This window comes from Ascaphus truei, chromosome 8, assembly GCF_040206685.1.
Source record: "Ascaphus truei isolate aAscTru1 chromosome 8, aAscTru1.hap1, whole genome shotgun sequence".
In the NCBI taxonomy this organism is placed as follows: domain Eukaryota; kingdom Metazoa; phylum Chordata; class Amphibia; order Anura; family Ascaphidae; genus Ascaphus; species Ascaphus truei.
The window spans coordinates 97,137,822-97,164,304 of NC_134490.1; the positions used below are offsets into that span (position 1 = coordinate 97,137,822).

The following is a 26,483-nucleotide window of genomic DNA, read 5'->3' on the forward strand; positions in this document are numbered from 1 at the left end:
CCCCCACCCCTCCGATGCCCCACCCAAACCTTTCCCTTCACCTTGTTTTTCTCTCCTCCCTTATCACGTGTTCTGGTATTGTTATTTACTTGTACCCCTTAGGGGTGTGTGCTTTTCTCTCTCTCTAAAACATTTGGCATATATCCTTTTCAATGTGTCATTTATGAGTGCTGGGAGCATTATATGCCGTTCTCCGTTTTTTTGTATATATTCCTTGTGTTTCATGTTTTTCCCCTTTTCCTATCCCCCCCCCCCACCCCTCACTTTGTGACATGCCCATTTGTGATACTGGTTTCTGCAAACACATTTGATTTATTTCTGGTTCATTTTATTATTAAATGTTTATTCTGCATTACAACTGTTTTCATCATTTAGCTATTAGACAGTGAGTGCTGGTTCTTACGTAGATTTGTTAGAACATTATATTGTGTTCAGAATACAAATGTTTGTTTTATGTATGATTATATGTTTACATTTTTATTTAAAAAGACAGCCGCATTGATAAGTTATTTTTGCAAATTAACAAGAATAGCACCTTTAACCTTTACCCATAAGCACTCGCAGGTAGTCCTGCTTTGGAAATGGGAACAGCTCTACAAATGCCATAATGCTAAGGGATGTGAGCTGGCTGGAGTAAGCTGTCCTAAAAAAGGAGTTAGATAGCGGTTATATAAAAATAAGGTATGTGAGTATTGGAAGAGAGGAACAAGTTATATTTACTTCACAAACCTCTGAGAACAGAGTCATTCATTTCAAAATGTGTGTGTGGGATTCAATTTAAGGGCCCTACAATCTGGACGCCAAAAAATGTAGATTTCATTCAATTAAAAAAAAACGCAATTAGTTTTTTTTTCTGGCTGTGCTAATTTAAATCAACTATGACTAAAGCTGTGCAACATTTCCATTGAAGTTTGCAAGCCAAGAGAAATTTGCCTTTTTTTATTATTATTTTTTTTAAATTGCTGAACATTTTTTAAAAGTTCTCAAAATAAATTTACCAAACATTTGATGCATTAAAAAAAAAAAAAAAAATTTCCTAAACTAAGCTGCTGATTGATCAGTTTGTTTATGACCGATTGCCAAATTTCCTGCTCTTAGGGCTAACGAAATGGCTTCCGCTGAATCAATCCTTCTGTCGGTGCAGCAGCTAAAGTATATGCGTATATTGCTATAGGTAACGTTGTCCATTGGTACAGCTTTCACCTCAGATGCAATCTCAGGCTCATCTTATAGGCCACGTGTTTCGTGTCAAAAACAAATTGCCGACTCCCTATGAGACCGCCCCTACGGCTCGCGTGCTAGCGGGATCGCGTTTTCAAAAGACAATATTTTTGTCTTTGGCGCAGTGGCGGAGCTGTGGCCAAGTCCAGGGCCGCCAACAGAAATCATGGGGTCCAGGAAAAATGAAAGGAGCAGCCCCCCCAACCCATAGCACACCTACCACGGGAAAAAAATAGTACGCAACTGTTACTTAACTGTTTTCTTGTTATTGTAATACTGAAAAAACATTACAATGCTGTTTATTTTTATATTTTCAATAAATGACAAAGATACCCAATGCTACATCCAATGTGACAAAAGGCCTGGGGGGTGGGGTTCAGCATAGGCCTGGGGGGTTAAGTATGGACCTAAGGGGTAAAGTACAGTATGGGATTTTTGCGGGCAGGGAAGAGTTGGATGATCCCCTTTGTTAGGCACGTGGGGGCCTGCAGCCTGCTGTATCGGGCGGCAGCAGAGGAGGAACCAGCTCCAGACGGGCCGCGGTGGACAGGGCAGAATGCTGGGAAGGTAGGGGGGTGGGGGGCTGGTTGATTGCCTGCTCGGTTAGGGCCCGGGGGGGGTGGGGGGGGGGTTATGGGGGAGCTCGTGGAATGGCAAATGGGGGATCTGCAGCCAGTAGGCTCAGTTAGGGCCGGAGGGGAAACTCAGTCACACAAGACACACAGGGACACAACACACAATAGTACACACTGTACAGACAAGAATACAGGGTAATAGATACAAAAATTACAGTTAAGTACAGCATTTAAGTGCGTGTGCAGTGTGAATAAGCAGCTGCACAGCCGGGAGGATTCAAACATGTTTCTCCCGCTTGTGCAGTTGCTTATATCAGTCCCCGTCCACGAGGAAGGCCCCGATTGGCTCCCCTCTCCTAAAGCATTTCAGCTGGTTTTTTTTCCTGCAGAGCCGCAGACAATGACACGTAGTGGGTCCGAGGGCCCCCTGACACCAAAACCGGCTGTCCCCCCCGTCGGTCAGCCAGAGGGCGAACCAGCCACATGACGTCATGGCCGCCCCCCCCAACATTGCTAGAAAGGAGAGTATACAGACCGCTTGTGCTAGGGTCGTGTTACACGCCATGTGCGCTCTCGCAAGCAAGCGGACCGTATAATCCCGGCCTCATGCTGGGAACAGTGCAACACTTTCCTGTTTGCGATAATGTGTTGCAAATGCTGGGAAGAGGGCAGGGCTCAGAGCCTGCAATAGCAAGCAAAGGATGCTCGTTACATTACTCAACTCATTAAAAAAGGCACGGCGTCCCCGGGATCCTGACCCCGAGGATTCCCAGGTTAAGGCCTAGGCAAGGTTGATAACATTTTACGTGAAGCTATTATTTATTTATAAAATGTGTTACCAGGAAGTAATACATTGAGAGTTACCTCTCGTTTTCAAGTATGTCCTGGGCAGAGTTAATGTGACGATGCTGTTTATATTTTGTCCATCATTTAGACTGTACTATTTTATCTTGATGTACATGAGTTGTGACCTGAAACTGTATCCCTTCCCCTCCTTTTCTACCCACTGTCCATTTTTATTTTTTCCCCTCCCCTGAAAAATTCAATAAACTGAATTTTAAAAAAATGGCATGAGTTGTTTAAATACAAAGCAGGGTTTCTGAAAGTTTCGCTCCTTTAAAAATGTAAAGCTCACATGATACTTTATATATTGCCATTTATGGAAATTCTGGAAAAAATTGTTGAAACGTGAAAAATGTTTCAGAACACAAAATCGGAAGTAGCAATCCAAACTATTTGTTTATTTGTTAAAACAGGACTAGAAACCGCGTTTTCAGCTGTAGGGACTCATGGCTCCTGAGATATAATACTTACAAATGCAATTACTGGTGTTACTCCCTGGTGGTGATTTAAATGGCTGCCCAACAGGAAGCTGCAAAAGAGGAAGTACTGCTTATCTATTGGCCTATAGGAAACACAAACATGAATGACCATGCTTGCCTTAAAGGGGCAGTTACACAACGTCACCAGTAAGTATCTCAGGAACCTCATGGTCCCCCCACCAGAGATTAAAATAACATGGCACAACTCAGCTGATCCCCATGTCTGCCAAGTTGCAAAGCTCAGAGACCTTCCCACACCTCATGACAAAGAACACGATTTTTGAAATTACAATTACATTTTTGTTTTTTTCGCGGGACAGCTACGTCACTGGAGCGGTTCATCCAATGAGGGTGGAGCGCTTACGTGACACCTCCGCCACGCCTCCCAGTCGCCTCCAACCTAGTGCATGTTTTGCGCGTGCGGCAACTATAATCTTAGCCTAAGGCTGTGATTATACCCAAAAAACGCTTGCGGCGGCGGCGTCAAAACAAGTAGCTTACATCCGATTAAAATGCTCATACCGCTGGTGACAGTCGCAGTGCGACGTACTGCAATGCGTATGGCTGGGGAAGAGACCGAGAAATGTGTTTTTTACTTGCGACGGCCGTGTCATGTGAGCGGTTCAGCCAATGAGGGTGAACCGCTCACAGCCACGGCTCCTCTGCTCTCTCCCCCCGATATAATCAAGATGTGCTTGGTGACGTCACAGAATAGCGCAGCCACTTTCCAGCACTTGGTATAATCTAAGCCTTAGGCCGCGCTTATAGTCCTGGCGACGCTAACATCACGCTGCGGTCGCGGAAAAAAAATCTAATTGATTTGACTCGTACCATGGATCGCGACCAAGCCGTTGTGCCGCTCCTACTATATGCCACGCGACGGATTCAATACATTTGTTTTGACGCAACGTTGGCGGGACTATAAACGCGGCCTTCTGCCGACTTGTGTGCTACATATAAATTGTTTTCTGAATATTTATCAATAGTGGGGACAGAACTACCCTGTATGTGTGAGAACCATATTACCACTATTTCTATATTGTGTGTGCAGCCCATGATCTGATAATTAAATGCAAAAGTAAAAATTTTATTAGCAGTACTAACGAGCTCTAGATTGCACTATCGATTTTAGCCACATTTAACAAGATCTACCATCAGTTACAAAACATTTCAAGCTGCATCCACACACACAAAGTATAATGTAGGCTTTTATTTCAATAAGGTTTTCCAATGTTACAGTACACACTGTACAAATCAATAAATTACAATTAGCAGAGTAAGAATTTTATTAAAAAAAGATGAACTGAGAATCATAAAATTGGCATTTGTGCCTCACCCTCTAAATCTCCAAACATTCCTCCGAGCAAATGATGTATTGTTCTGCTTGTCTGGTTCTTCTATACAAACAGGACTCTGCACTGAGGGAGCTAGAAACACTGATTCCTATACAGCATTTTCTCAATGTCATGGAAGAGGCCTAGTTTTAAAAACAGAAACATAATTATACAATTTAAATCCGTAATCCCGGCTAATTTCCAGTGTCTTGTATTTGCAGAATTATAACTGTGGGGGGGGGGGGGGAGGGGGCGGGTTGGGGTAGCAGTGGTTCATTCGGAGCCAAACTGCTGGTCCTCTTCCTGGACATTTAAAAATGGCCCACTGCGGTCGTTCAATAGGAAGTCACAATTTCACCCCACCTGATGTTGCTTCATGCGAGACCTGGTCATCCTGATTTCAGAGGGGGGCGATTATTCTATAGGTTTTTCACCATTAATATCAAGCAATAAATACCAACATGGTTAAGCTCAGCATTAGTTAGAAGATCAGATAGTCCGATTTATTTTATACTGCCCACATACACTCTCCATATGCAGTGTCCTGAGTTGGCCCTGCCTCTTGGCACAGTACATGGAATTTCTGCTGATGAAGTGATGTATGTCTTTTTCTAGCTCTCTTCCAGTGAAAGGTTTACAGCTAATGGTGAATACCATAATAAGAACAGTCTCTGGTGTTCATTAGGAACACAGTGAAAATTTGTATCAGCGTTTTCACCAATGCATGTTTAAATATACGTTACCAAATTGCACATACATGTATAAAGGAAATAACGTGTGCTTGTGTAGGAAGCTTATTAAAATGTGAAGTGCCTGGGGCCCCGCAACATTAGAGCGTCACATTACATCCAGCACTTCTAGATGATGTAATCGCTCCTCCAGGGGCGGACAACGCCATGAGCCCCCAGATGCCAGAAATGGAAGGGGAGGGTGATCCTCTGATTTTGATCGGGCTGGCAGCTCCATAGCGGTGAGCCGGATCAACCCCAAGGAAAGAAGTGCAAGAGACATATCAGGTACGTGATATAGGCGTGCCAGGGCCTATGCTCTGTCATTAGGGCACTGTAAAGGTTAATTACATTAACACTTTTTAGACCAGATGTAAACCATAAATCAGGGAGGTTACACCAGCTAAGACTTCACACGAAGACAGAATACTAAAATTGTACAGCTAAACCCCGTTATAACGCGCCTCGCTATACCGCGATTCGGTTATAACGCGGTTTTCCCATGGCTCCCGTTTTAAAAAAAAAAAAAAAAAAAAAATTTAAATTTTTTTTTTTTTTTTGCACACTGCACACACTGACTGCACACACACTGCTCATTGCTCACACTGCACACACACTGCACACACTGCACACACACTGCACACACACTGCTCATTGCACACACTGACACACTGCACACACTGACACACTGCACACACACTGCACACACACTGCACACACACTGCACACTACACACACACTGCTCATTGCTCACACTGCACACACACTGCTCATTGCTCACACTGCTCACACTGCACACACACTGACACACTGCTCATTGCTCACACTGCACACACACTGCTCACACTGACACACTGCTCATTGCTCACACTGCACACACTGACACACTGCACACACACTGCTCACACTGCTCACACTGCTCATTGCTCACACTGCACACACTGACACACTGCACACACACTGCTCATTGCTCACACTGCACACACTGACACACTGCTCACACTGCACACACTGACACACTGCTCATTGCTCACACTGCACACACACTGCTCACACTGACACACTGCTCACACTGCACACACACTGACACACACTGACACACTGCTCACACTGCACACACACTGCACACACACTGCACACACACTGCACACTGCACACACACTGCTCATTGCTCACACTGCACACACTGACACACTGCACACACTGACACACTGCTCATTGCACACTGCACACACACTGACACACACACTGACACACACACACACACACACACACACACTACACTTATACATAAATCAGCCTTACCTTACCTTGGGGATGATTTTTGAGGCATGTGGCTGCAGGGTGGGGGTGGTGCTGCGGTGGAGGGGGATGATGGCTGCTGCGGGGGCCCCCGATGCTGCGGGGGCTGGTGGGATGGCCCGGTGCAGCGCGGGGGGGCATGGGGGGGGGGGGAGGGCAGGACGACCCTGCGCTACGGCAGGGCCAGGGGGCCCTGTATTGCGGCGCGAGGGCCCTGTGCTGCGGCGTGGGGAGCCGGACCGGAGGGGAATCCCCCCTCCCATCTCCTGTCACGCGGTGGCAGTGGGAGCCGGACCGGAGGGGCATCCCCCCTCCCATCTCCTGTCACGCGGTGGCAGGGGGAGCCGGAACCGGAGGGGAATCCCCCCTCCCATCTCCTGTCACGCGGTGGCAGGGGGAGCCGGAACCGGAGGGGAATCCCCCCTCCCATCTCCTGTCACGCGGTGGCAGGGGGAGCCGGAACCGGAGGGGAATCCCCCCTCCCATCTCCTGTCACGCGGTGGCAGGGGGAGCCGGACCGGAGGGGAATCCCCCCTCCCATCTCCTGTCACGCGGTGGCAGGGGGAGCCGGAACCGGAGGGGAATCCCCCCTCCCATCTCCTGTCACGCGGTGGCAGGGGGAGCGGAAGCCGGAGGGGCATCCCCCCTCCCATCTCCTGTCACGCGGTGGCAGGGGGAGCCGGAACCGGAGGGGAATCCCCCCTCCCATCTCCTGTCACGCGGTGGCAGGGGGAGCCGGACCGGAGGGGAATCCCCCCTCCCATCTCCTGTCACGCGGTGGCAGGGGGAGCAAGAACCGGAGGGGAATCCCCCCTCCCATCTCCTGTCACGCGGTGGCAGGGGGAAGCCGGGACCGCGGGTAAAAACAGTGATGCGGCGGCCATTTTTTTTTTAAATTAGCGCGACCCCGTTAGTAACGCGGTGGTCTCGGGGTGGACCCCGAGGACCGCGTTATAACGGGGTTTAGCTGTATTATGTTAATAAAAATTATATTTTTAGATTGTGTCATTTAATGCCTTTCTGACATTGCCCAAATTGCACGCTACATGCAACAAGGGAAAAAAAGATGTATAAACCGACGATAGAGGCAGAATGAAAATGTATTTCTTGTATTAATTTAATACTAAAATTACCTTGATACATTCGACCTTGCCCAAAGGTTCGTCTTTGTCCACTAAGTAGAGCTCACTATGATATTTTATCAACCCCAACTTTTTCCCCTTCACCCTACCTGAACCAGAGCCCCTCAGAGCTGATCCGGGAACCCTGTTGCCGGTAAAATATGACTTCATTTTTTTGTAGTGGCTTTGACCCTGCAGGACCATGCAGGTCTCCCAACGATGTTGCAAGTTTCCATTGGCCGCAGGAGTGAGCCTGACGCTGCTGCCATTGTGTCCTATATTTTCCTCAGTGCCTGTAACTTGCGAAACCAAGGGGTCTCCAGAGGTCAGGGGACCACGGAATGCCAGGTTAAAATGAAAATACAATCTAGCGGGCGGGATTGATGCTGTAATATGCTCAGTTGACATTTTTTTTTTAATTAATTAAAAAATAAGACTAAGGTTACTACAGAAAGACCCCAGCAAAAACAATTGTAAAAGCCACTCCAGCAATAAAGGAGTCAAAGCAGAAAAACACCACTAGATTTGAAAGACATTTGGGAGGGAGGGATAGATATTGTCCGTCACTATCTCTGTATGCTGGAGTAGTGCAGTATGTGTGCTGTCCAGCATGCAGGCAATTAAATTCCTCGAGGAGAGGCTAGCTGCAGGTGCAGCCAATTGAGACAGAGGGATACTTTTCCCCAACCAGGTGGATACTGTTTGGTCTGTGGACCATCTGGGAATGAAACCCAGGAAACAGAAACAGGGCAGACGTGGACCTGAAAGAAATCCTGGAAGCAGGACTACAGAGCCTGCATCTGAGGGATTGCCTGGAGATACCGGAGACGCCGAACAAGCACACCCAGATAAGGACTTTAATATTGTTCCCTGATATTGGGTTGTAGGTTTTGGGGTCTGGTAACTGGCCAGCCAAGCAGCTAGGGCCTGTGCAGTCTAGTAAGTCTACCAAGGGGAGTAGGTTTTGATTTTATGGTTTGTGTTTTGCCTTAAAGGGAAGATGTGCCCAATGTTTGTTGAGTTTGTGGAGGAGAAGCCACTGAAGCTTACAGCATAAGACTGGAGCCATGGTGCCGCAGACCGTGCGGAGGCGTCTGCACGCTGAGCGATCAGATTGCCTTAAGGCAGTGATCGCATCCATGCGGCGCAAAAAAAATCAGTTGACACTGATTTCTTGGCGCGACAGGCCCATCACGTGAGCGGTTCGCCCAATGAGGGAGTACCAGCTTTGTGACGCCCCTAGGCACGTCCCTTCCACCATGGACAGGGAAAGCACCAGCTTCGCTTCACAGCCTTCGCGCGGACGACAGCACCATGGCCCCAGCATAATCCATTGTGTGGCCTCTTAATGACCCCACCACGAGGCCGTCCTGCCCCAATATATAGTTTTTACACAAAACCTTTGCAAACTTTTTTTGTAATGTTTTTAAAAACTATATATGAAAACAAAACCATAATAGGAATGCTTCCATTTAGAGTGTCCAAATTTTGTTTTGGAGGAATACGTGAATTAAAAAGATGGTTGGTTCTTTATGGAGACAGAACAAATCTATCAAATGTAAAATAGAAATTGGTATGCTTAGGTAACAAAGCTATATTGTAATAATTTTTTTTTTTTGAGAAAATTAAAGATTTATTGATAATTTCATTAATGTTTGACTTCTGCGATCGCAAAGGAAATGCATTCATTTAATCCATAGCCTTAACCTTTTGCTATTTCGTTAAAAGTAAATGACATGAAGATATTGAAAATAAACTTCAAAAGGATGGAGACAAAAGGATATGAAGAAGTGATTTTTAAGTCAAAATAAACCCTTGTTTTCTAGGAATGGGCAGAGGACTTCATGCACAGGAGTGTCCGTTCACCATCACGATAAAATACGACAGAAAATAATGTGAAAGAACTTTGTTATTGATGCATCAATTCATTTTTTATCAAAATTAGACTACGCTTTCTTTTCTGTGGATACACACAGCCCTGCTCTCAAGTGGGAACGATCCTAATTAAGCACCAAGCTTGTCAATATCAATTACATGTCCAGAAAAAGTGCCGCATAAGCATGTCACACTCCAAACAACAAATCCTTAAAGCGATCGCCTGCCAAACTATAATCAACGACTATTTTAAGTTAACGGCTGTAATTAAACCATTCCCCTGTGCTTCAATGCAAAATATATTTTCACTAGTCTTTCTAAGGCTGTGATTATACAGGAAACCGTGTGTGGCGCCGAGTGTCGCAGCGCCGTGCGCTTGAAAAACAACTAAAAAAAAAAAACAAACAATAGCAGCGCACATTCCTGCAGAAGCGTGCGCGCCGCATGGAGCTGCAGGGCGGCTGTCTCCTGGCGCAAGCTGCAGATTTGTTCTTGACTGGCTACGGGCACGTCACGTGAGTGGTTCAAACCAATGAGGGCGAATTGCTCACGGTCACGCCTCCTTTCCACCGGCTCCCTGATATAATCACTATTCTGCTCGGTGGCAGCACTGGGTGACGTCACAGAAGAGTGCTGCCGCCGAGCAGCATTTGGTATAATTGAGCCCTAAGGCACATTACACCAGCATGGTTCCTCAGTCTATATAGATTTCTTCTTTTCTTACCTTAACTAAACTAAACATCCACTTACTTAATATAAAAAAAAAAAAAAAACACTTTTACCTTCCATTTGTTTTATAATTTCTGATACGGATTTGCATAAAGAACGAAGAAAATCTCAATCATGGTACAATTATTACAATTATTAGCCTGCAATGCCCTAGGCTTGTTGTATAGTGTGTGCTTTTTGTGTGTATGCTGTGAGCTGAGAAGGTACTGTGTGTTTATATGTGTGTGTGTTTGTGTAATTTATTTTAAAAAAAAAACCCCACATTGGTAAAAATAAAATATTTATTAACATTGGGCGCACACACGCACGCACACAGGCACACAGGCACGCACGCACGTACGTAGTGGCGCGAAATCATTCTATTCCACGTCTGCCCTGCTGTCGGCCGGATGCATGCTCATTGCCCTTGTATATAAGGGCTGACAAACCTCAGCCAATTAGAAGTGGCGTGCGCGCGTGGCGTAGCGCACGTGGCCACTGTATTTGCCCTTAGGAGGCAAATATGTTTCAGTCTATTGTAGGGGAAGAATGGCTTGAACCACGAAGCTCCCACCTGTATAGCTGAGGTGTACCTGATACAGATATAGCCATTATTACTCATGACACGACAACGATAACGCAACTTTTACTGTGTGCGACATTGAAAACAAAGTAATGCATACCGTCTACTTGACGCATACAATATTTACCTTTATATCGCATGGAGGGGCCGGGGGGGGGGGGGGGGGGGGGAAGAGAGGGAGGGAGGGGGAGTTAGGGGGGGAGGGAGGGGAGATAACATTGGCAACCCCTGTATGGGAGTCATCATTAGCACTTACCTGAATGCCCTCCTACTGTCTCTGTACGTTCTCCCCACCATTCCGTAATGTTACTTTTATCTCTGAAGCACTTATTCCCATGACCTGTTATTTGTATTTGTTATTTATATGATTGCCACATGTATTACTACTGTGAAGCGCTATGTACACTAATGGCGCTATATAAATAAAGACATACATACATACGAGAAAAATAAATCCATCAGATAGCAGTGACTGCAACTTTAAATGAGCAGAAATGCTGCAGTGCCCAGCATGACAGTATATGTATTATTTTGGCGTTGTAGGGAGCGGCTGCTGGTGCTGCAGTGTAGGTCTGGTCAACAGTTTAATGATTAACTGAACCCTCCCTATTGTAGCCTGGCACTAAAGTGCTGTTAAACTTTACTCTTGTGGGGCTAGGCAGTCTGTTACATAATCGCAAACAGACGCCGTCTGTGCCCAAGCCAAAGTCTGAAGCATGTGGCTTGTGCCGCAGTGATGCTTCGTCATTGATTTCAGACACTGGCTTGGGCACAGAGTCTGTTGGCCATTATGTAATGAAGTGCCCAGAAGGCAGCCCACAGAAGGCCTGCTTCACCCCCTCATAAACTAGACCGAGCACACAATGCCAAAGCAATTTACCTCTTAGCTGACATTAAACCATGTCATTTATGTCAAGCACACATCGCATGTCACATTATGAACAAATAAAGAAGAATAAAGTATGGTGGTAAAACTAGCAGGATACATATTATTAACAAGTTACTTTTAACATCAAACCTCACAATTGGACATTTAAATAAGGCTCTGCCTCCCAGTACAGAGCATCAACATTAAATATCCCACTCAATATCAAATGGCGACACTAACAGCTGCGACAACCAACAGTAATTACTGTAATTAATATATCTATATCATGTTCACAAAAATGAAATTGGGAGGAGGTCGAATTAACTTAATGCCACCCAACTGCCCACCCACTTAAACATTGGCCCAAACAGTCACCCCCTGGCACCCGTCAGGCTGCTGCATTGTGTTTTCAAAAATAATGACAGGAATCGCGAGGACAAGCAGCCCCTTGTCTGAAAGACAATTATGCCGTACATTCTCTTTACAAGTACGGGTAGGTGAAACTGCTAAGCATTAAAAAAAAAAAAGTCTTGTTTGTGGCAATCCAACCCTTTTTAAATCCTGTAGTTTAATTATGGAGATAACAGATGCTGAAAACCTGCGGGCCGACCTCCCCCTTCCATGGACGTTAAAATGGTTGCGGCCTTTCACACCGAGCAAACAATGGGTTATCAGTTGATAAAAAGAAAAATACGACAGATGAAAAGTTGGAAACAGATCACGACAACATGAGGTTATGTTTAGACCTCATTTTTGTTTTTTGGGGGGTTTGCTGCTTTAAGTAAAGTTGAACGTGTGTTAGATACCAACTTTTGGGTGACGTCAGTGTGCTCAAAAGGATCTGTCACTGACCAACTGCACAGCTCTTCCTTTGCTTAGTTCTGTGGCAGCGATAGTTTGGGTAAAGGACTCACTTCAGTCATTAGTTTCTATGATCCCCACTAAAAAGAAAACCATTCTGAAAATCCTAACGAAAACAATATCTGACCTTTCTGCATTACAAATTATTAGATTTGTTACAAGAAGACAATTACACTTAGGGACAACTGTATATACCACTGTATTCCTTTTTGGTAGAAAGCATGGGTTTGTTGTGCATTTGTATTACTATATGCTTCATTTAATCTATTAGCAATTTAAAACAAGGAACAGTAAAGCATGACGACATCTGCCACATGATACTCTGCATTCACAAGTACCAGTGCTGGTAATAGGAATCAGCGCAGACGTATTTTGTGAAGATACCCACTGTTATTTAAAAGCCGTCACACTGTAAATCCATTAGATTAAAATACATTAAAAAAAGGTTCTCAACTATTGAGAAATCTATTACTTTGTGGCTTTGTCCTACATCGCCAAAGTTATTGAACGGATCTTAAATTATAATGCGCCTGCTACAAAGGTAGATAAAGTAAAAGTAATTCTGCTCAGCCCGCTAGTACACTTTATTATTCTAGAACATGTTGCTAAGCAAAACTACCCCTTAAAGTGGCAACTAATTCTTACAGAGCAAGTGTTTGAGTTTCTGCAAGTTGGAAGACTATTAATGACAGTATTATACTGTATTTGAGCATTAGTCATGACTGAGTATATCATCAACTGTCAATCCTTAACCAGAGAGGCCATCAGTAGTAAGAGACAGCTTGAAAATATTAGATCTATAAGTTTTCTATAGACTGCTTAGCTGGCAGGTTAAAATAATTGTCACACTGATACAGCTCTGGGGATAGAAAGGTGAAACCCACATATTAAACTCAGGGCCTGTTCTTTCTGGAGCCAATTTCATTAGCTATTATGCCAACATCATTAGACAATGAAGATTCACCAGATATCATTGGATCCAGATAGAACACGCTCAGAGCAGTATTTTCAGACTTAAGCAATTGCAAAATGTACGCTCAGTTTGTTTTTTAAATGCTTACGCAATGTTTTTTCTAATCCTCATCGCATGCTGCAACTTATCCAGGTATTCTGAAGAAATAATGGCTTTTTCCCCCTCTTCTAACATTTGCTTTATAAGACCCCAGATAACAGACTTTGGAATCCCTTCTACATGACTGTCAGATCAGCGAGTCCTGCCAAAGGAAGTGTATAATGTTTGTGCTTCCCGCAGTCAGACTATGGAATTAGTTTGGTTTATGATAAACCAGAAGATGCTGCATGGCAAAGTGGTTTCCCATTATGTTTTTAAATCTCTTTAACTGCCGAGTGCGACGCCACACTTAAATTCTGTATTTGTTTTGGACTTCATACAGTAGACACAAAGGTAATTTGTGATTAATCACCAACTGACTTTTTAAAATAGGCTTGTAAATAATTCAGTTGTATAAAGGTTGTAATTTATTTTGGATACATAAAAAACAGTTTAAATTTTAGCAGAGTAAAATATTTTCAATGCACTTTTTATTCCAAACATTTACATTTTCTAATAACTAAATGATTCACCCAGTTAATTTAGCATTTACGCAAAACTATATTGGAACAGTGTTTGACTGACTTGATATTTCTCCTGGGGACAGTTTACTTATACAGATACAGATACTTAGAAAACAAAGCTGTTGAATTTACATATCGAATGTGTCTGAACAAATTATCTATTACCCTCAAAGAAAAAAAGAGTTTGATGTAGTAAATCTCTCTGCATCTTTGCCACAGAAAGCACAGTGATACAGAAATGGGGATTGGAGACAAAATGTATTCCCTCCCGTCTCTGTACGTTCTCCCTATCTACAAATTAGATTGTAAGCTCCTCAGAGCAGGGACTCCTCTTCCTTAATGTTACTTTTATGTCTGGAGCACTTATTCCCATGACCTGTTGTTTATATATTATTTGTTATTTATATGATTACATGTATTACTACTATGATGCGCTATGTACATTTATGGCGCTATATAAATAAAGACATACAATACAGAGAATCTATCAAATGCAGAACGTTTCACCTTTGCTGCCATTGTCTTTAAATAACCTCGTTTCTATATTGCTTATAAACACACACACACACACACACACACACACACACACACACACACACACACACACACTTCGGTTACATTGACTTCCATTTTCATGTGAATCAAATCTAAATAAATCACATATATTGCAGCATCAATACAAGCAGTTTCTTGAATAAGCTCCAGCTATGAGCACAAGCGGTGCTGTGTAAACGCAAGGAAGCAGCCTTACAGGTTTCACCTCTCCCTAAAGCAGATCTGACCGGTTAAAATAAGCCCTGGCTGTGCGGAAAAAAAAAAAAAACAAACAACCACAAGACGTTCACACGTGGATCATTCTTACCACAACTTACACCACCACAGACCTGATATCAGAGAACCTTCCTACCCACCAAAGCAAGATGGGGAACCTGGGGGAGTTTTCCATATTAAAGATTCCATACGATGAAGGCGGTAACCAGTTGTCATGACAATAGCCCAAGCAGACCTTACCAGATCCAACCCAGAGCCTTACCCAACCAGATCTTGCAGTTGACATGCAAATAAGAAATACCTTGCCCCCCTAATGAACAGATTATATTAAAATGCATTTTGAGGGTTTGTATACAGTATGTTGGACTATGGAGCAAGATATTTGCATAAGAGGGGTAGATGAGGGGGACAATGAAAGCTCTGGAAACACATTGAAGGCTTGAATAGCAAAAATGAATAGAAAGTATCTCAGCCCATATTCATGGAGAAGGCTCACCCGTATCTGATCATAAACCAGGTTCAATTCTATTCAAAGCGAGGGAGGCTAAATGAGATTGTGATTTAATTAGATCAATGGTAGATTTAATGCTAGAGGGACCTGCAAAGACATCCTAATCCACATACAACTCATGAAATTGGCTAGACTGGGTGCATGAGCTGCATGTTTGGGTGGAAGAGCAGCAGCAGAATTAACCACTAAACCTTTTAACCTATAAAATGTAAAATGTATGTATCCCAATACTATGATTAGGAAAATAGCTATGCAAGTCTATAAGGCTCACAACTGTGATCCAAAATACCTACAAAGTAGTAGAATAAAAGACTTTATAGAGCCTCAACAAAAACATTTAGCACAACGTTTCAGTCCCCAGGGGGACCTTCTTGAGGGTTACCCCCTTTTTTACCTTACACCACATCTGCCTGTACAGGCATTCAACTTGGTGTGTGCAGCCATCTTGCCTCGCTACACATACAGTGTGCTACCAAAAATGAAATAACGCACTTACAAATCTCTAAAATGTCCAACATTTAGTCTACAGCACGTTATGAAATTCACTTTATTTTATATAAAAAAATTTAAAAAGACCCAACACATTTGCAGGTGCTCCATCAATATGAAGTCAGCCCACGGCAAAAAGCAAACCAATATTTCAAAACCCAATTGGAAACTTCTTGGGGATTAGATAGATGCCTCTCACACAATTTGTATTTGATTTTTAATGCTCCATGACATTGTTTCAATGTAATTTAGCGGAACTTAATTTAAAAGAAACCCTAAATGCAATTACATTTACCATTTATTTATCTTTATCAAAATTGGTTTCAAATGTAATTGCTTCAGCACACAAATGCAGATATAATACAATATAATACAGGACAGAGCCCAAAGGCATTATTCGCATAAATCACACCGCCTCCTTATACTAAAGTGTTACAGTATTCAAATCCGATACTTGAAATTAATGGATTAATATCTTATGTGATATAGATAGATACACACACAGTCCATATTTAAGTTATCAATATGGTCCCCTTTTCACAATTACAAAGAAATTATCAACAATATATCACTTTATCCTGTATATCTCATGAAAACCTAAATTATTCATAAGTGAAACAGCACGTGGTCCCATCATAACACCCATCACAGCTCATTTCACATTCTTTAACAAATTTGATCGAAGTAGTTATTAGTCACCCGCTGTCTAGTATAGATGTCTAACAAAACAAACAGGACCCCAGCAAGCTCTTTTTGAGAACCCCTGAGCCCCCACAAAATATATATGTATATAAGTGTCAAAAAGGAGCGCTAATGATCGTGGCAAATGTATACAACAAGCGACAAAGAAGCACAATGCTACATCCAATGACAAAAACACACAGTAAAATACTTGAAAAAGGGTCATTTAGTTTAACCCTTTGGCCAAAGCATTCCTAATAGAGGTATATTAGTATTTTATCTGGTAGTGTTTGGACCTGTGAACAGTGTCTGCCGTGTCGTGGCTCACAGGCTTACAATGCTTTGGCCAAAGGGTTAAACTAAATTACCCTTTTTCAAGAGCATATATAAGTATTTTACTGTGTATTTTTGTCATATTGGATGTAGCATTGTGCTTCTCTGTCGCTTGTTGTATACATTTGCCACGATCATTAGCGCTCCTTTTTGACACTTATATACATATATATTTTGTGGGGGCTCAGGGGTTAACAAAATGAGCTTGCTGGGGTTCTGTGTGTTTAACTTATTTTCAGCTGTCTCAGCTGTTGGAGGTTAGTGGCTCCTCCTTCCCAGGTCAAGCCCGCCCCTCCCACTTCCCAAGTCAGCAGGTTCTTTCATTTTACTGGATATAGACCCAATGTTGGTCTTTCTCCCTCCTAATAGAGGTAAATGAGAATTGTAATCCTAATAGAGGTATATTAGTATTTTATCTGGTAGTGTTAGGACCTGTGAACAGGTGTCTGCCTTGTCATGGCTCTCACTATATATGTCTGTCAGGTGTGGGCTTCAAGTGAAGAGGGGAAACAAACGATCCTTTATCTTATTTCTTAAGCGGGATCATTGATCAGCCCGCATAGGACTTCACAGGCCCCAGAGTTCCAGTGATCAAAAGACCGCTAAACCCGCTCCTGGTTTCTGCTACTCTCTCCATGCTGAATCGGCCCTGGGTGCCTTAAGATATTGCCACAATGTTATTGACGTTTGGTCGCTTTCAGGGACAATTGCAACCGCAGCTCTGAGCTCACACGGCAGCAGAAATTAAATAGAAGGTTCCTCCTCTTCCATGTCTAACATAAGCAGTTACGGTCTATACTAGTGATCACATGACCCTCAAGCCAGAAAGTGTGCTGCATAGGTTGCTGCAAGCCTTCCAGACCCCAAAAGGGTTAATGATTGTGGATTGTGGTTTGTACCATATGAAGGTCACTTTTGTATTCGAATACTGAAAAACATTCCATAAAAATGCACCGCTACATAAGATTAAACACACATATTTCAGGGTGGAGGGCCTACAACATAATCTACCACAACAGGGGTTAAAGCAGTAACCCAAATCAAATCATTTGTTTCTAACCTGAAGTGTGGTGTCCCCAGAGCTGTACAATTGCACATACAGGCTTTTTGCCATCCTGGTTCCCGAGACATACAGGCATTAAGAGTATGTAAAAGACGAGAAGATGGCCACTGCAGTCACCAATAGGAAGTTGCAATATCCACTCCCGGTGATGATGTAGTTTTACAGTGGCTGCTCCCAGCAGCCATGTTTCCCAAAACATATTGAAATGCAGATACCTCAGGAAGCAGGGGGTCCATACAATCACATGGACTGGAAAAAAATATTTGTGGGGGGAAAAAACAAAATCTGATTTTTTTTTTTAAACCTACAGCTACCCAGCAAGAAACACAATAGTAACTATTTAATATTTTTAAAACTACAGGATTATTACGCAATGCATTTGGAAAATGCAACCAAATGTAATTTATCAACACAGATACACGTAGTAAGTTACGCGACACTGCCCTTTAGCCAGTTAATTAATTTCTTTTTTCTAAACTACAAGAGCCTAGTGTCAGTAGGGCAAATTGCTGCTTCAGGGGTACAACTGTGGGTTGTTTGCACTTTATTCCTACACCAGGCTTCAAATATACACAGCTACTTCACTGGGCCAACTACACCAGGCCTGTTTAGCATTCCTCCATTTTGTAAGCCTTCATTTGCCAATAGTGCTTCAATCAAAGAACTCTTTGAGAAAGAAAAACACAACTGGGCACAATTTTAGTGACCAACAGTAATCTGGTAGCAAATTAGAATCCCAGAGGCAATGCCCCATCTGCCCCCTACTTGGCAGCCCTCACTAAAAGCACCCATGTAGTCAAGGATTAACCTCCCCAGCTCCCTGTCCCTTCACAGGCACGTCTTAAAAAGTTTCAAACTCGCATCTGATTATCCTAGAAATGTCATCCAAACCAGGTTCCTAAATTGGCTGAAACAGAATCACCTTCCCTTTCAACACAATACCTGCAAGAGGTGGTTTCAACCACAGTACAAATTGTCAGAATTGGAGTTTAGCTTTGGCCATATTATGCTGTTACATAAAGGCTTATGTCTGTAAGAATGCAGCAGTCCTGTTTCAATGACCTCTTCTCAATAGAAAAACCATGTCCATAAACCAACGGATGCTTTGAGAAACGAGTTAAATAAAGCAGAGTCCAGAAAAATGAAGTAGTGTGTATAGTCTTACATTGAGCCTCCATTACTATTTAACCCTTTCCCTTTGCAGAAGACCAGCGGCACTCGGTTCACAACCATGTGACTGCTTGGGGTAGAGATCATGTGGTTTGCGACAGCATCTAGTGGCACAAAAGGAAGCGAAGGAGACTCCATGTACATTCCAGCTGAGCAGTGAATGCAATCATTCCCCCAGATAACAAGCAATAATGACATGACTTTAACTGAACTTCCTAAGGGCCCATAAAGTTCATGACATTAAGAGAGATTAGGACAGCCTGAGGGTTAAAAAAAAGACACAAGACAGTAACTGGAATAAATGATTAACGTCGCCCCCCCCCCCCCCACCTAGAAATCTTATCCTACCTAAGCCCCTGTCCGCTTAGCATACTCTGAATGTAACCGAACACCAGGTGTCCTACTGACCTGATGCTCACCAAACATTAACACTACCGTTGTGATGGAAACCGCCCTTCTTGCCTCCATTATGCATTATTTATTTATAAAATGTGTTACCAGGAAGTAATACATCGAGAGTTACCGCTCGTTTTCAAGTATGTCCTGGGCACAGAGTTATGATGACAAAATGCATGGTTACAAATACAGTTACATAAGTGAACAGGGTATACATGATATACAAGACATAGCATGCAAAGAAAATATATATTATAGGCGGAACGGTTAGGCCCGTAATATAGAGGGCGCACTTGCTGCGTCGAATGCACGGCACTTATAATTGGCGGTGGTTAGCCAGCAGTTCTATACTAGGGCTGCACTCGCACGGTAGTGAGCGTGGAGCCAGGCGATCGGGGGAAGACTGAAAACTATGTTTTCGCGCCGCTACTGCTCAGTGTCCGCAATGTATGTGTGTGTGTATGTATATATGTGTGTATGTGAAGGGGATGTGTGTTGCATCACATAGGATTTCTTCAGAAGATTATGATTATTTCTATTTAGGAATAATATCTATCCCTGTTATGAGAACAATTTTGGGGGTGCTTTTCTCAGTGGAAACGTCGAGATATGAGGAGTTTTCAAGGCCAGTTATATCTCATTAGGAAGAAATATTCTTGTTAAAATAAAAAGAACACATTGATACTTTTACATACTGCTCCTGTGAGGAACATGTTTTTTTTTTTTTTTTATGAAGAGTATTGGAGAAATATATATATATACACACACACACACACACACACACACACACACACACACACACACACACACAGCGTCTCCAGCAAATGCGGCAGAGACCTAATTACTTCAATAGATAGTAACACGTTGGGTGCTGTGAATACAAACTTCTGCCAAACAGTGTGTGTGTGTGTGTGTGTATGTGTGTGTATGTGTGTGTATGTGTGTGTATGTGTTGTTCAAAGTGAGGCTCCCTGGAGTGTTTACACAAAAAGTGCGCGTCACGTGCACGAGCGTTCACACAGGCGCGCGCCCACTATATTACTCGTCTTACAGACCAGATTAAAATGTGAGACAGCTTTAGTTTTGAAAGAGCTTAGACTGGTGGCAGCTGCGAGTCTCCGGTAGATTGTTCCAGTTGTGGAGTGCGCTGTAAGAGAAGGAGGAGCGGCCGGATAGTTTGTTGAACCTTGGGACCATGAACAGTCTTTTGGAGTCAGATCTCAGTTAAGTGCTGCATGTGGTATGGGTGAGGAGCTTGTTCAGATAGATGGGTAGATTGCCCAGAAAGATTTTGAAGGCAAGACAAGAAAGGTTACTTTGTGCCTAGACTCAAGTGATGACCAATATAGTTGTCTGAGCATTTCGCAGTGATGTGTGTTGTAGTTGCATTGGAGAACAAAACGGCATATTGAACTGTAGAGGGTATCAAGAGGGTATCAAGTTTGCCAAGGTGGGTTTGGGGTGCCGAGCCGTATGCCAGTCGATAATTGGCATTAGCATCTGCTGTGCGATACACTTTCTGACCAGCAGACTTAGGCTGCGTCCATATAAGGACAAGCCGTGCTTAGGCGTGCGGACGCTCCGCGCTGAGCCCCTGCATCCTCAATGAGGATGCCTTGAGAGGGGGCTCACGCCCGCAGGCGTGCGGAGGCGTTGGAGGTTTCAGCCGAGCGCCAAGCTGTTTTTCAGCGCGCTGTCGGCTGAAAACCTCTAATCACTGCACAGCAGCGTCAACGTCACGGCGCCGTGACATTGACGTCAGTGCGTCGCGGGCGATTGGCCCAGCGACGTCACTGCCCCGCCTCCAACCACCTCCCCCCGGCTCCCTTCGCGCACGCTGGCTCGCCTGCAAGTCCGTGCAATCGCGCTGACTGAAGCAGGCGAGCCTCAGCGTTAGCGCGCCTCCGCTCTCCCCACACCTCTATGGCCCGGGCCTTAGGGAGGATTTGTTCCTGTAAAGTACACCTAGTTTGATACCCTGACATCCAAAACCTATGCCAATGTGCATTCCGAACGTTAAGTGTGAGTCAAACCATATGCCCAGGTATTTAAAACTAGTAACCGGAGTTAGGGTGGTGTAAGCATTGGTTCTGATCTGGAGCTCAGTCACAGGAAGCTTTAAACATGTAGTCTTGGTCCCAAATACCATTGTTACAGTCTTGTCAGTGTTTAAAAACAGTTTGTTCTGGGAAATCCAGTTTTCGAGTCTCAAAAAGTCAGACTGAAGTATGTGTTCAAGGTCGGAGAGGCTATGGCTGTGTGCATACAGGATTGTGTCATCTGCATACATGTGTATTGAAGCTTCCTTACAAGCTGTGGGAAGATCATTGATGAACACTGAGAAGAGTAGGGGCCCCAGAACAGAGCCTTGCGGGACACCACAGGTCATATTCAAGGGGTTGGAGTTAGAGCCTGAGATGGACACATGTTGGGATCTTCCTGATAGGTAGGACTGGAACCAGTTTAAAGCATGTTTCCCTATTCCAGAGCTCTGGAGTTTGTTAAGCAAGATAACATGATCAACAGTATCAACAGCCTTTGCAAAATCTAGGAATATTGAACCAGTGAGTTGACCCCGTTAGGCAATAAGGCTTTAGCAATATCAAGTGCTGGGCATGTTACCAGACGACCTCTGGTCTTCAAGTTGACTGGGGTAATTTCCCACTGCCCCACCTTATGTACTCCTCCCATTAGCCTACTTCCCTCAACCCAGCAAGGGGCAAATGTCCCTTCAGTGATGTTCCCCTTTATGGTGGGGGTTCCCTTCCCCAGTTAGGGTTTCCACCCTTATTGTGAAAGGCGAGAGATGTCTTGATGTGTAATTGCTATGGGTGATGAAAATGTCCAAATTGACCGAGTGAACCAATTCAGGCTTTTGATTAAGGCTATTAAATGGCTGCAGGTCAATTGGACAAGACAGTTTTGTATTTAAGCCACTTTTGTCTATTGTAAAACACAGCTATCAAGCACAAAGGGTCATATTTACCAAGTGGTGCTAAGCCATAAAAAGCACCGTATGAGTCAGTTTCACGCATGGTAAATATGGGCCAAAATGCTTTGAGACGAATGTACAACAAATAAGAATTGGATCAATGAGCCCAATAACCTTAGGCCATTTCACAGTGCTACTTTTACATGAATAACTTGTATGGATCATCAGTAGCAAAGTGACAGCAATATTTCTGTCTTCTCCAGCTTCCAAGTAGCTGCCCCAACTAGCCTACAGTGTTAATTGAAACTTTATTATTCAAATTATGTAATTGCATGAACATGTTGAATCTTCCCTTGTAATAAAGAGCTTGGATCGACTGACTGGATGAGTTATGGCCCCCATCTTCAAACTACTAGATAACTTCAGGTCATTGGGGTATGGCTGTCTGTCTTGCTGTCTTTATTTATATAGCGCCATTAATGTACATAGTGCTTCACTGCAGTAATACACGTGACAATCATATAAATAACAAATACAAATAACACAAAGGGAAGAAGTGCTTCAGACATAAAAGTAACATTTAGGAAAAGGAGTCCCTGCTCTAATCTAATTGGTTGGTAGGCTGAACGTAGAGAGGCAGTAGGAGGGCAGTCTGGTAAATGCGTCTGGTTTATGTTAGCATCTCAATAAGAAAGCGTAACCATAAAAACAGAGAACATATTTACTATGCAGATTTCTACTGGACTTTAAGGTGCCTTATGGAAGAAGGCTGCTTAGTAAATATGGCCCAGAAAGCTGAGGAAGATGTGCAGCAAAGCAGAACTTGCTCAATTTTGCAAGTGAGATAAAAATAAACCAAAGCACACCAAATCAAGATGGAAAAGTTATAGAAATGTAATGTAGATATACATGTGAGCCAGCATTCCAGTCCCTATGAAACCCCGCCGGGCCCAAAGGGACAAACATTGGCTCATATGTATATCTACATTACATTTCTATAGCTTTTGCAGCCTGTTTTGAATGTGCTGTATGGTTTATTGCTATCTCATTGTGATACAGCATTTGTTAGGTGGGCTGATAACACTCAGCACGCCAGCATGGTGTCTTTAGTATGCTCTCATTTTCACTTGTATGGTGTGCACTGCGATACCATTTTTTAAATACATATAGATACCTGAATGTATTCTGTCAATTTATTTTTACATCAACATGATTTAGTGGGTCATTTCAGGCTTATGAGCAACATTCCCATGCTGGGGTCTCCACGGTCTCCTTCCTCAGCCACCATTAAAGATTGGGCTGGGGCTGCAGTACAAACCAACCCTCATGGAATTAGGATGACAAATGTAAACAAAGTGCCCCAATCTTACTTTTAAGTACATAAAGTATCCCACACAAATCCCGGAGCTTCCCAGAACAACATATGGCTTCAAGTGACTGAATGAGTCATTTGTTAAAAGCAAACATGGGATAACTTTGAAAAAGTAACAAGAAACTGACTCAATCTGCAGGTATTCAGTACAGTAGTCTCATTTTTACATAAAGCTTGTTTGGACGAATACCTCAGGATAATTAGGAGCAGGAGTCATCACTACCACCCTTCTTATAAACCACCCTATCCCGAAGATTTCCTTTGGCATCACTCCTTTCTCTGCAACGCCCTGGCAAGGTTTCCACCTTACTGGCACCCAACACACCAAGCCGAAGCCCGAGCAGGAATTAGGAATGCGTGATGTCAAAACGCCAAAATAAATGACCATCGCTTTTGTAATTATGGGGGCACAGATGACTCAGGTTTATACTTAAAGCTACCAAGTGGGTTAAGATCCCAAACAAAATATGCCAACCCAAATTCTAAACCGTCTCAAACATGGCCCAGGATGTAAAACAAAAAAAGCAATGGATTGGTCTAATCGCTTCACCCGCCCTGTCCTGCATGGCCATCACATGATGGTTATTAGCAGGTGACACCTACAAATCCTCACACTCCTATCAGCCCCGCGAGTCGCCAACCCCCCACCGCCATGATCCGCGCCTCCCCCTCCCACCCCCCATCCCCCTCCCACCCCCCATCCCCCTCCCGATCCGCGTCGCGCCTCCCCCTCCCTGATCTGCGCCACCCCCGCGTCATGAGCCTGCCCCAATCTGTGCCTCCCCTGCCCCGATCTGTGTCTCCCCCGCGCCCCCTGATCTGCGGCACCCCCGCCCCGCGTCTCCCCGGGCCCTGTACTCACGATGGTGACGCTGGCTTTGCGCAGGTCGCGGTTCTCCTCCTGCAGCGCTTTGCACTTCAGCCTGTAGGTCTCAAGCTCGATCCTCAGCACCTTGTTCTCCTGCTGCAGCGAGGCCAGGCGGTTCGCCAACTCCTCCCGGCGGCACGCCGACATCGCGGCGCCTGACTTCCCCGGCGCCGGAGTGGAGGAGGAGGAGCAGGTCTGCATGGCCGCCGAGCTGCTGCCCGCACCGTCCGTATCACTCTCACTAGCGCTGTCCGCCATCACCGCGGCTCCGGGAGAAGGATGACGCGGGACAAGTGGCAGCCAGGCACGCGCACTGTGCGGGCACCAACAGCACTGCGCATGCTCCGACCGACGGGAATGAAGGTAGCCAAGAGGGCGCTTCCCCCTCACTCACAGCCAGTGCCGCTCATTCACAGCGACATCTAGAGGCGGCCGTGGGAAGAGCGCATACCTTCTCCCAAGCTCTGATTTTATTTTTAATAGAAGAATGTTGTCATTATTTGTATTATTATTATGATGATGATGATGATGATGTAGCCCTGTCCTCCCTTTAGCTCTCCTCAACTCCGCTGCAGGCGGGTAGCCGGTAAGGGCGCCGCCATTTGTTTGTGCGCTCGCACGCCCAGAAAAGGTTTGTGCATGCAAAGGTTCCAGCAGCCTCAGGGGCTGCACAACACATGACACAGGACAGCCAATAGGACTGCTAGAATCTCCTGAGGGGAGATTGGAACTTTGGGTGGGCTGGAAGTGTGAGCTGACAGGAGAGGGGCAGTTGGAGCTGGGACGCTGGAAGTGTGAGCTGACAGTTAGGAGAGAGGCAGTTGGAGCTGGGACGCTGGAAGTGTGAGCTGGCAGTTAGGAGAGTGGCAGTTGGAGCTGGGACGCTGGAAGTGTGAGCTGGCAGTTAGGAGAGTGGCAGTTGGAGCTGGGACAAGGAAGGAGTAAATTATATGTGCAGATGTCAGTGGCATCTGCACTAGGCCAGATACCCCCTTTTATGCCCCGACTCCCACATAGTTTGTGGCTGCAATAGAGACTTGTCCCTCAGATAGGGACCCTGCCCTGCTTAGCAATATTAGTGTTAGGGACACAGGGAGACGCCGCACGGTGGCTGCGGCCTGTGGTCCAGGACACAGATCATCCTACATTAATAAAGACATTGTTTACGGTGGTACAATCCACGAGGGACCCACCCAACGTAGAGGCGGAGGCTTTGCAGTATCAGCATCGGATCCGTGGATCCCAGCATCGTGGCATCTGCGCGCCCAGGTGTGGCATCACCCGGCAGGTACCCAACGCATCAGTGCACCAACTCAAACACTATAGTGTGGCAGCGCTGTCACACACACCTTGGGAGTGGGAGCAGAGCTTTGGAGGGTAGGGCCATGCGTGGTCTGGTTGGTGGTGTGTGTATATATATATATATATATCCTAGAGAAAGACAAAATAGAGAGCGCACGCCCCATAGTGTAACACTGTAACATTTAATGTGGGGAAGGGTGGATGGGGGGATTAAAAACACTCACAAAGGATTCCCTTTGATAAAGTTGCATTTGTTGCGATGAAACGCGTCAGGGACGTACTTTACGACATTACATCATCACGCTGTGTGTATCCTTTACGGCCGATTTGAAGGCCATACTCTGATGCCAGAATTACCTGGATGATTTAGAGTGAACCGAGTGAACCGGAGGGACTGCGCTGTTCGTGAGATCTACTCCAGCCTGCTTTGGACTCTCTGCTGCGGTTTTGGACGCGCCTTGGTGGTGATTATATATCACACTAGCTGATATACCCGGCGTTGCCCGTGATGTAATGTTCTGC

The 26,483-nt window shown here is 44.5% G+C and overlaps 1 protein-coding gene across 1 annotated transcript in view; it reads right to left on the bottom strand.

The window, feature by feature from the left end:
* Positions 1 to 24,998, bottom strand: part of CCDC6 (coiled-coil domain containing 6) — a 90,159-nt gene extending 65,161 nt beyond the window's left edge. The window contains exon 1 of the mRNA XM_075612959.1: positions 24,654 to 24,998. Within this exon, the coding sequence (XP_075469074.1) occupies positions 24,654 to 24,917 (264 nt within the window). The 5' untranslated portion in view covers positions 24,918 to 24,998. The remainder of the gene's footprint in view (positions 1 to 24,653) is intronic.
* Positions 24,999 to 26,483: the final 1,485 nt, after the last annotated feature.